Source organism: Halichoeres trimaculatus, unplaced genomic scaffold, assembly GCF_033239565.1.
Source record: "Halichoeres trimaculatus isolate MK-OKI-2021-1 unplaced genomic scaffold, fHalTri1.1 fHalTri1_scaffold_20, whole genome shotgun sequence".
In the NCBI taxonomy this organism is placed as follows: domain Eukaryota; kingdom Metazoa; phylum Chordata; class Actinopteri; order Labriformes; family Labridae; genus Halichoeres; species Halichoeres trimaculatus.
Window position 1 is genome coordinate 27,582,685 of NW_027437198.1, and position 11,105 is coordinate 27,593,789.

Here is an 11,105-nt window from a genome sequence, read left to right on the forward strand (position 1 = left end):
CACACGTCAACATGTTCAGAAAGTGTCCAAACATCATCTCTAAGAAGATTTCCTGATGAGTCACTTTTAAAGGGAAGGTGCCCCTGGTGTTACTTCCTCTCTAAACATCAGCGAATCACTTAGGAGAGAATAATTTAGAGAAGATTACAGCAGAGATCATCCCTCCACCTGGATAACCATCACACCGAGTAGAAACACTCATTTCTCACATTAGACTTGCAGTTTTTTTAAATCCTCTGCTCAGTCCTGTGAGGATGTCCACACACACACACACACACACACACACACACACGCACACGCAGCAGCATTCAGGCCAGCAGCTTCTGCAGCTCCCGCACCTCCAGCTTCCACATCCGTCTGTGGAGCGCGGCGTGCTCCGAGAGATCTGCCATCTTCACGGCACGGATGATCGGCTCTGGAGAGGGGGAGACGATGACGCCCATCACCATGACATATTTACCTGGAAAAGGAAGAGGGATGGTGGCATGAGAGGAGAAACCTGTCTCTACAACTCTACATTTAGTGATGCTAATACAGTCGACATTTCCTCCATTTTTTGGCCCTGGTGCTAACTGCAGACATTTTTATTTTTGTAAATTTTTTAAGATGACAAATGTTAAAAAAAATGTCAAATTTTCTAAATTATAAAAGTTCTTGAAATTTTTTTTCTTGTATAATTTTGCTTTTTTAAATTTTTAAATTTTATTTTTTATTCTGTTTTTGCACATTTTTTGATTTTTATTTATTTTTTTAATCTATGATTTTTTTTAATTTTATTTTATTTATTTATTTATTTAGCATATTTTGGAAAATTAAAAATACATTACATTTATGATTTTGTAAATTAAAAGAAACTTCTTGTTTTGATAATAATTCACTAGATTTTAACTTTGCAAAGTTTTATCCACTTTAAAGTCTTTATTGTGAAGATAAAGTTGATTTTGTGGCTCCAGAATGACTTAGAAAAATGTCTCCTATTTAAGTATAGGTGTCAGACCACTCTTCCAGAAAAAGAACATGGCACCACCTGACCTCCATCAGCTCATATTTCTGCTCCTTTTCTTCACAGTTTGGTCTTTATAACATCTATAGTAAGAAGAGCAGAAAATGTTGATAACACAGTTGATGAACAGTTAATGCGCCCCATGTACAGACAATCATTCTGATGAAATATTGATGAGGAGGAGCTGAAACATGACACACTTTCTTCAAGGTTCACACCAAAAAGGATGGGACCTCAGCTGATTGGGGTCATGTGACTTTGGAGCAAACCATTGCTAATTTATAGGGTTTTTTTAAGGGGTAACACAGTTAATGCAGATTTCTCAGACACACCCAAAGTGAATTATTTTATCTAAATTAATTATAGAACTAGTTTTTATAACAGCTTTGTCATGTTTTAATGATTATTTTGAACAAATACTGAAAATAATAAACACAAACTTGTATTCTGGTGTCAATTCTGAAGAGCAAACTTGACTTTTAAGAAATAATAATTAAAGAATCATTCTAAAACTGAGGCCTGAACATTTTAAAACCAGACTTTAACTTAAAGTAAAACTATCTGATCCACTTTAGCTTCGTTGTTATCTCAGAGGATCTCTAAATAAAAGCTGGTTAAGGAAATAAAACGCATATTAAAGTCCGGACCGGTTTATTTACCTTGGCTCAGACAGGGTTTCCCTCGGGGGATGTTGTTGACACCTTGGACCGTAAAGGTTCCGGTCTCGTCCACCAGCAGCACCGTGTTTCTGTCCACCTGGACCTCCAGCACCGTGCCCTGCATCCACACCAGGGACACCGGCAGAGTGAGGCCCTTCCCCGGCTTGATCACACACCCCTCCCCGCTGTCTGCGGCCCCCCGCTTCTCCGCCGTCCTCAGCTGACCGGAAAGAACTTTAACGGGCGGAGGACGTTTCCGCTCCGCGTGCGTCCGGTTCATCACGAGCTGCTGTTGCTCCTCGATTTACCTTCGCTGATGGACCAGGAGGACGAGGCAGGTGTGTATTGGTCGAAATTCCCGCCAAATACACGCCTCATCTGACGTTTACAGGAAGTTGTGGGCGGAATTTTCCAGTAGTTCCGGTCTGGAGTCCTTCAAAATAAGAGCATGAAATCGCGTTTTAATATTTCCTCGTTAACGACTATAGCAAAAAATAGTTTAATAAAGGTTTTTATTATATATTTATGATTGTGGCTTTCTTTCATCTGCTTTTATTTCTTATTTTACTATTTATTTTAGTGCTCTATAAATAAATTTTGATTGATTGATTGATATCTTATTTTAATCTTTTTTTTTTTTTTTTTTTTTTTACAGCTTTTAATACAAGTGTCTTTAATTCCTTTGGGTTGCTTTTTAAAATCAACCTTTACTGAAATAAGACTCGGAGGAAAGTGACTGAAACTGGAAGTGGTTCACTCTTTCACATATTTCTTTATATTAATGATATAAATAAAATATTTTAACAAGAATAAGAAAAAAAATCACTCTGTGTTAGAATGAGGTCTTGTAGTGTCCCATAGGATACACTCTTTTACATTTATCTGTTTAAAAAATATTAACTGTAAATAATATGCATATTATTTACCAGTCAGATATCAAACTAAAAGGCTTTAATTTTATCTCCCACCCATTTAACCAATAAATATCAGAAAATCTTTCTATTTCTGTCTCTTTTTGTCCTCTTTTTTTTTATTTTTTACTTTTTTCTTTAATCCAAGTTTGGTAGAGTAAGGACACTGATCCTTTAACAAAATCCTGAAGTGATCAGATCCAGAACACATCCCCATCCTGTAACTGTATCAGCGTTACCAAACAGCAAAGGAAAGAAAACAACGACTCGCTGTGTCCATTTCATTAAATAAGTTTTATTTCTTTAAGAATAACTGAAGAAAAATGTTAGCAATTTCTGTACAATTGTTTCATCATTTTCCCTTGGAATTGCAGAAAACCTTGAATGCTCGACAGGGCTGAGAAATGTTACGCTGCAACATAGTGCACCTTGAACCTAAAAACAATATGATTAGTCCGTAGGCATCCAGAGGTTCCTTCCAACACGTTCCAAGAAGTTCCTAGGCCTCGCCGCCGACTCCAGTTAGATTTTCACTGACTCGTCCTCTCCGTCCCAGTTCATCCACAAAAAAAGAGGCACATTAGAAATACTGCCATTTCCCAAGGACTGTGTCTTTGATTGCATCGACAAACTGTGCAGGCACCCAGTAGACCCAATATTGAGACGCTTCTGTTGGACCCAGCTGAAAAGCCTGTGAAAGCAGACGACAGGATTACATTAGAGCAACACATCACGGTCTGCTGCAGAGAGCTGCTCCGACTTCTGTTTCCTTTAAAAACTGGAAAAAACTCAACTCTCATCAAGTGTTTTGTCTTATCTTAAGTAGAAAATGTCGTTTTATGGAACCAGAGAAAAGTTAAGACATTATTCTAGTTTCAAGTAAATTTTTGAGCAAATTTCTCTTGATCCATTGGCAGATTTTTTTTACTTATTACAATCAATTAAAGGTCCCATATTCTGCAAAAATCACTTTATTGAGTCTTTTGGTGAAATTTGTGGGTCTTTGTCTTTCCTCCCAGCCCACAAAATGTGATATTTAATGACCAAACCTGTTCTTAGTAGAGCTTGTGAATGTAAAATCCTGACCTAAAACCAGCTGTTTGGATTTTGGGGATTTGACGTCAGCGATTCCCTTTTTCTGACCAATTTTTGACTCCAGAATGTCAAAGTTGAAGAGCCATCACTGCTCTGTTTTTGGCTGTAAACAGCCACATCGCTCCATGCTCAAGCTTCCCATCTCAGAAGAAGACAGACTAAGTGTCTAGAGTTCATTTATCAGGAAATGTTCCAGCTACACTCAGTAAAACTGAGCATGTGTGTGCTAGTCACTTCACGGCCGACTGCTTTTCCAACTTTGGACAGTCCAACAGAGGGCTAGCCAATAGACTGGTCCTGAATCCAGGCGCATTACCAACCATCCTCCAACAAACCTGGGACCCTGGAAATGTGAGTATTTTAAATGCTGTGTGCTGTGGAGCAGATGGAAGAGCTTTTCCTCAGTGTCCCCCCTGTCTCTGTGTTAGCTTCAGGATGCTAACTTTAGCTGCGGTTAGCCTGTTGTTTTAGCCTGTAATGTTACGGTAAAGGAGCTTCTCTGTTTTCTAAACATTGTGCACTCGGAGCTCGTGGCGCCGCTCTCAGTGACGTGGAAGAGCGGGGCGGTATCAGCGGTGGCTCATTTACATATGAAGGCCACGCCCACTAAATCAGAGCGTTCTGAACAGAGGGGCTATGAGAGCCTGGAAACAATGCTGCTGTGCTTGATTTATTGGCTTTTTGGACCAAAACATGTTACTACCATTTCATGAAGACATCAATGATCCAGATTAAACTGCAGGAAAGGAGCAGGAGATGGGAGTTTTAAGACCTCATTTTGGCTTTAAATACCTTGACACAAAACATTTTTCTAAACTAACCAGCTGAATGTGGCTCATATTAAGTATAACAATCAAAACATTTGATAAGATCATGTTTTTTGGAGTGTATTCACCAAGTCAGCTACTGTTGCTTTAGTGGGAAACCAACATAAAGTCACTGTATTGTTGTTTCAGTTTGACAGCTCCTCTGGTTTAGTTCATATCTCATTTATTTCCATCTAACTTCCTGTTGGAGACTGCGCTCATTGTAACGCCATCAGTCTGAGACCGTGTTACAAAGTGACTCAGCAGAGAGGAGCATCAACGCAGCTGTAATACATTATCCTCAGCTCTGTATGTGTTGAATCAATGCGGCACTGACACCTCGCTTTGTTCGGCGAAAAACACAACTTGATCTCGACGAGACAACTCGATTCAATTAAGTTACTGGTTGTGGGACTTGTGTTTTTTCTCTGACAGAGAAGAAGAGAAGTGCCTTTAGACAGAAAGGTTAATGCAGAGAAAGCAGTGACATTTCCCGCTCGGCTGCAGAGCCCAAAACAGCGAAAGATGGCCCCATCAATCTGATGCACACAAACTACAGTGACTGCAGCTGCACAACACAAAGCTTCACTTTTACAGAACGGAGGGACGGAGGAAATAAATCTACTGTTGTCGCTAAAAGAAAATACAAAAAAACTTTATGATAAATGGACTTTAGGATTCCTCCAGTCATTCGTTCACACCACGTTCACACACGGATGGAAGAGGCTTCGATGTAAACAAACATCCACAGCAGCGACATGAACGTAGAAGCAGAAAAAGCCGTTACCATCATGTGATAGTCCTCGTGGCCTTCGATGGGTTCAGACACTACGTTTTTAATGGAGCCCATGGGGACTTTCTCCGTCCTCTCTGCGGAGGTGAAAACAGAATAAAACATGAGGACTTCCTCCTCTGAGGCTGAGCCAGCGCGGTCACAGAAACCGGCGGTAACCTCACCCTTCGTGCCGATCCACAGCTGATCCTGCTCCAGTTTGAATGTGAGTCGAACTTTTCCTCCGGACTTGTTGAACATCCCGGATAAAGGCACTGTTGGTAATCGTTCCTGTGGGCGCAGAAACACGGTTTGGTTAAAAGGATCGAGCCAAACAAACAGAAACAGAATCTCTTCCTCCTGTCTCACCTTTGTTCCTTTGATCGATGTCATTATGTCGTCAGGTTTACCTTTGTCCAGAACTTTCCTGTGTTGCTGAAATAACAGGATAGTTTGAAATCATCAGACTTTCTGAAACATCAGGAACATTAAACTGAATCTTTGATCTTTTTACCTTTTGCCTGCATAAAGGCTCCTTCTTGTTCTCTTCGGCTTTGACTTCCTGCTGCACGACCTCTTTGGGTGTATTCACAGCTAAAACATCGTTTATTGTCGATCCTACCACCATTATCTTGGCTCCGTTTGTGACCTTTATCTCCCGTAGCGTCTTGTCCTCTGGGAGCAACCCTTTGTACATGACTTTCTGCATGGCAGGTGGAAGACCTGTGGAGGAGGAGGAGAAGGAGGAGGCGTTAAAGCTCTAACTCTCAGAGGATCCACTGATCCTGGATCTGTGTGTTTGTCTCACCGGTGAGTGAATGGATGCTTTCTTTCAGTTTGGCTCCGGTGTCATCGATGGGGATTTTCAGATCGTACTTTTTCTTGTTCCAGATGATCTTCACGTCCACCATCTCCCGATCCTCGTCTGCGCCGTCCCCGTTGCTAATACTAGATTCCTGAGTTGTGGGGTCTCCTGCCTCGGAGAGGGACGTACTTTCTGTGTCAACCTTTTCAGCACCTTCACACGCTGCTTCAGCTTCCTTTGGCTTCACCTCGGTTTCCATTATGACTTCTTCACATCCTGAGAGAGAAGGGAAACACTGGACTGGATCCAAGAACTCAGAAACACACCTGACATGTTTCAAAAGCTGGGATGCACAAGTGTCTTCAAGTTTAAAGACGTCCAGAGGACACACAGGGTACACAAGACTATCTGTGGTCCGAGGAAAACTTTAAGTTTGTTTTCTTATGTGACAATATGATACAGGTTAATAAAGTTTGAATTCAGTTTGAAAATGTTGATACAAAAACTACTTTTTCCTCACAACCCCCTCTTATTTGTTACATAAACACCTACTTAACTTTTTTTATGTAAATATCCTTAAAGTTTTTTTTTTATATTTTTGGATATTTTTATATTTTGTGTCTTAACCTTTTCTATATTCTATTTTACAGAGCGTATAGCTTGTAATTGTGTTTTATTTAAGCAGTTGCTCAGTTGTTAGTCACGTTACTTTTTCCTTGTTACTTGTTGGAACTAATACACCGAATCAAATTCATTGTATGTGCAAATGTACGTGGTAATAAAACCTGATTCTGATCAAAACTGTGTTCTTCAGTTTAATTTGTTAGTACAGAAACTTTTCTTGAATTATTAACTCTCATAACACGAGTAAAATAAAAGAGTTTACCATAGGGACGGGTACATTTCACATTAGAAATGATACAGTACATATACCTATTTTTTTTTTTTTTACTAAGAATAGAATTATCACATTTTATTTTTTTATTTTTCAATTTTCAATTTTAAACTTTTTTGCAAATTTAATAAGTTTCAGAAAATTTTGCAAATTTTAAATTTTCTACCCTTTTTGCAAATTTTGATTTTTTTTTTAATTTTGAATTTTTTGAATTAGTCTAAATTTTTTTGCAATGTTTTTGTAATTTTATTGTTTTTATGAAATTTTTGCAAATTTATAAATAATAATAAAAATAAAAAAACTAGATTTTTCCTGAAAATTTTTGCACATTCTTGTTTAGATATCTTTTCATATTTTTTTAACTAAGCATAGAATTCAACAAACATTTTATTTTTCAATTTTTCAGTTTTCAATTATTTTGAAACTTTTATAAGTTTCAGAAAATTTTGCCAGTACCTAGCAATCAGTATCGGTACTCAACGGTCCCAATTTTTGGTACTTTTGTGTGCCTATGTGTTAAAAAATACATAAAAAAAAAATTAAATTATTTTCAATTTAACACATTTATTCTTATGCTTGCAATGCTGTGTTCATGTCTAGCATGGAAATTCTCCTACTCTTCCACTCTCTCACAGTCACAAGGATGCGTTTAGGTACCTAAACATGATACCGTTTGATTTTACGTGAATCAGTACCAGGTACTTTTAATGGAAACTGGTTGGTGCCTATAAAAGTACCTAATTCAGTACCCATCCCTAGATTTCCATTTAAAAAGATGATAATAAATGTGAGTTGTAGGGGAAAACCCATCTCAACTTGTGGTTTCACTTCTAAAGAAAATAAATTTTGTTATTTAACCTTTCAGTGCAGACATTTTGAAACCAGAGCAGTATCTTGATTTACTGGAAAATTTGTTGAATAATCAGATAAATTTAAATGACTTCAGTCTTGATTCCTGAGGCTATCTTTTAATGTTTAAAGCAGCTGATAGTTGTTGAGTGAACTCTGCTCATACTCTTCAAAACACGCAGAGAAACAGAGAAACATGGGGACAGGGCGGTGAGTCCACAGCTCACACACTGACACAAAGAGTGCTTTCGCTTTTCTTCTCTGGGTCTTTCTGGCTCTTTCCATCGTTGGTCCATTTTTTATTTTTATTTTTATTTTCCAATCTTCGCAGCAGTCACAGGGCTACATCTGGCACAAACAGCCCGATCATAAACAGACGGTGTAATAGAGACTGGGTCTGCTCTGGATCCTGTAAGTTAATACGGCTGGCCTTACTGGAAACGAACTGGTGAGGTTCACGTAACGTGCTGTCAGTTAGAGATAAACCGTTACCTCTCACGACCTCACCACATGAATTCATCTCAATATAAGATGGTTTAAACCAGTCATCCCCAAACACTGCAGCTTCATTTTAATAACAGTTCAGCCCCTGGGAAAGAAGCTGTATCTGAGTAACGTTAGCAAGCGTTAACGTTAGCTGCTACTGACCAGCCTGAGGAAGAATAACATTAAAGAAACAGGAAATTTAACCCACTATCACATGAAAAAAGTCAGATATTAACACGCCAGGCTGTGGGACGTGTCTGTGGATCGATCACGTTCAGGCTCAATGTAAAATAATTAGAATAAAACGCGTTATTATCTGACTACTCACCATCCTGGGTCGCCATGATGATTGTGTACAATCTGTTGTAGCTGAACAAAGAGTGTATAGAGAGCAAGAGGAGGTCTGACACTCAGGAAGCAGAGGTCCACGATAACCAACGTCCGGTTTGAAATCAAAGAAGAACCCGTGACAGCACAAACACACAGATAATGTCTGATTTTATCACCGCAATAACGAGTGTAGCTTGACTCACCGCCACAACATTTCAGCGTTAACACTTTCGGTCAGCCGTTAAAGAGCGAGGCGATGATAGTGCGCATGCGCCACGAAAAAATGTGGTCGGCAAAAAAACAGATGAATTAATTTTCCTATAAAATATTAGGTCATAAATATGTATTCAGAAGCTGTAAAGTATAACGCTACATTTTTGGTGATTTAGCAGAAAACTGAAAAATAATTAAGTTTAAGTATATGAAGGAGTTTTAAATACCCGGATGTAAGTGGCACTGAACTCTCTTGAATTGTGAAGCGTCTTTGTTATTTGGCAGCACAGGTACAGCACAGAGAGGTGGCATTTTACTCAACTGTGATTGGTGGGTTTTTTCTTCTTTCTTCGTTTTGAAGCTTAACACGCGCATCATCGCCAACTACAGGTAACAACGAAAAATCTCAAACCCCGGCAATTCAACTCCCTGGAACTAAACTCACTAAGCCCTCTGAACAAAGACAAATAACTTATTGAAAATTTAAATTTTTTTATGGTGTGGCACATCTCATATTTTCAAATGTAAATTGGAAAAATGCTTCCCCTATTTTCCTGTTTTTTTTTTTTTGGGGGGGGGGGGGGGGGGGGGGGGGTTAACAAGAATTTAAAATATATTTTGGATCCTTTAACTTCAGTGATACCAAAAAAGTATCAAGACGGTGAACCATTTTAATAAGTATCTTGGTGAGGATTTTTCTTTCATCATATAAAAATTAATATATATCTTTTTAATTGTTAAAATGGTTTATATTTCCCTGAAAAATTTACTACTTTTTTTCCTCTTATTTATTTCTTCTACTCGTATTCAGTTGGATTTTTATTGCGCACACGTCTGTAGTGTTGGTCAAACTTTTTAATATATATACATATATATATATATATATATATATATATATATATATATATATATATATATATATATATATATATATGTATGATTAAATAAATAAGTTTATTATTAATGATAATTTTTTATGATAATAAAAAATGCTTTTTGTCACCTGTATCTTAATATATAAATATATATTAATATAATTGTAAAAAAAAACAACAAAATAATAATAATAATAATAATAATAATAATAATAATAATAATAATAATAACTTAATATAATAAAAAAACGCAATTGAAACGACAATGAAAACTCAATGGGAGAAGTAGCATTGAGAGTCATGAAGAATGGACACTTGATTGAATTAGCATAATTTCATTAAAGTATTTGAATCAATCTGAACCTGCGCTGGACTTAAATGACACGAACACACCAGCGATAGGCGGTGTTCGTTCAACTTCTTTTCTATAACATTACAACAGAAATTTGCTACCAGACTATTTTCTGTTGTCATGTGGAAGCTGCAGACATGTGATTTAAATCACAGTATTTTGATGTCTCGAACTTTGGACGCAGCTGATAAAGTTCCTGGTGAGTTCCCGAGGCTCTAAAAGAAGAAACGTTTTCTCTATCTTAAATACGAGCACTTTTCCTCACTCTGTTGAAGTTTCATGCCATGAAGTGAACTCGGTAGGTGTTCTTAGTCCAGGTGACAGTTTTTAAAGGGATAATCCTCTTAGTTTCCTCTGGAAGGCAGCAAAGCTGAGTGAGCGTAAAGGACAACAAAGTGCGCCAGAAGAAGAAGTTCCTGGAGAAGAGACGAGAGGGGGCATTAAACAGAGGATGGGGCAATCATGACGAAGAAGAAGAAGAAGAAAAGGGAAGAGGGAAAAAATTGGCTCTAATAAAAGTCACAAGTTGTCATGCGTCCTCGGTCTGATCGGAGGGAAGTGCTGTGCTGTGTTCCTGTCAGTGTTACTGTCTGTGTCCCAGCCTCCCCCTGACTCTGCTGCTGCCTGCGCCTCAAACTGAGACTGAAAACTAACTGTTGACTCCAGAGAGAGGCTTTGTTAGGATGACTGTCCTACATGTGTAGCTCAAACTGCGCTGACCCTGAGCTAACTGCTGTGACATGTGTTGTTGAGAAAGCGCCATGGCAGACTTCAGGACTTTCAACGTTGTCGTTCTGGGTTTGGGATTTCTGTTCATCTTCACCGCCTTCACCACCACAGGAAACATAGAGGTGAGAAAGTAAAGTCCACAATCTGCTCTGGTAGACACTCCTTCCTCTGTGGTAATGACCTGAACAGATTTACTGACGCATGCAAAACGCTTTACGCACAACTTGAACTTTTCTTACCAAGCGTTTTTGTCTTATTGTCAGTGGAAAATGACTTTTTAGACTTAATCTGAGCCACATAAATGTCTTATTTCAAGTTATTTAAA

The 11,105-nt window shown here is 38.3% G+C and overlaps 3 protein-coding genes across 3 annotated transcripts in view; 1 reads left to right on the forward strand and 2 right to left on the reverse strand.

Moving 5' to 3' along the window:
• Nucleotides 1-33: 33 nt before the first annotated feature.
• Nucleotides 34-2,015, reverse strand: rmi2 (RecQ mediated genome instability 2). The gene is made up of 2 exons (XM_074696649.1): nt 1,663-2,015; nt 34-460 (listed from the first exon to the last, which is right to left on the reverse strand). The coding sequence occupies exons 1-2, from the start codon at nt 1,940-1,942 to the stop codon at nt 309-311; spliced, it is 432 nt and encodes a 143-aa protein (XP_074552750.1). The 5' UTR covers nt 1,943-2,015; the 3' UTR covers nt 34-308.
• Nucleotides 2,016-2,852: 837 nt separating this feature from the next.
• ubfd1 (ubiquitin family domain containing 1) lies at nt 2,853-8,732 on the reverse strand. Its single transcript, XM_074695872.1, has 7 exons — nt 8,610-8,732; nt 6,055-6,327; nt 5,761-5,969; nt 5,616-5,681; nt 5,432-5,537; nt 5,262-5,344; nt 2,853-3,264 (listed from the first exon to the last, which is right to left on the reverse strand). The coding sequence occupies exons 1-7, from the start codon at nt 8,623-8,625 to the stop codon at nt 3,154-3,156; spliced, it is 864 nt and encodes a 287-aa protein (XP_074551973.1). The 5' UTR covers nt 8,626-8,732; the 3' UTR covers nt 2,853-3,153.
• A 1,561-nt stretch (nt 8,733-10,293) lies between these two features.
• Nucleotides 10,294-11,105, forward strand: part of LOC141810115 (UNC93-like protein MFSD11) — a 13,073-nt gene continuing 12,261 nt past the window's right edge. Inside the window, exon 1 of the mRNA XM_074697461.1 lies at nt 10,294-10,902. Within this exon, the coding sequence (XP_074553562.1) occupies nt 10,813-10,902 (90 nt within the window). The 5' untranslated portion in view covers nt 10,294-10,812. The remainder of the gene's footprint in view (nt 10,903-11,105) is intronic.

What these genes read in the sequence shown, in the direction of transcription:
- ubfd1 (XM_074695872.1), bottom strand. An exon ending in AGCCTTTATGCAGGCAAAAG is followed by an intron (nt 5,682 to 5,760) that starts GTAAAAAGATCA and finishes CTGTTATTTCAG; the next exon opens with CAACACAGGAAAGTTCTGGA. An exon ending in CATCGATCAAAGGAACAAAG is followed by an intron (nt 5,538 to 5,615) that starts GTGAGACAGGAG and finishes CTGCGCCCACAG; the next exon opens with GAACGATTACCAACAGTGCC.
- rmi2 (XM_074696649.1), bottom strand. Translation starts at nt 1,942, where the DNA reads ATGAACCGGACGCACGCGGAGCGGAAACGTCCTCCGCCCGTTAAAGTT. An exon ending in GAAACCCTGTCTGAGCCAAG is followed by an intron (nt 461 to 1,662) that starts GTAAATAAACCG and finishes TTCCTTTTCCAG; the next exon opens with GTAAATATGTCATGGTGATG.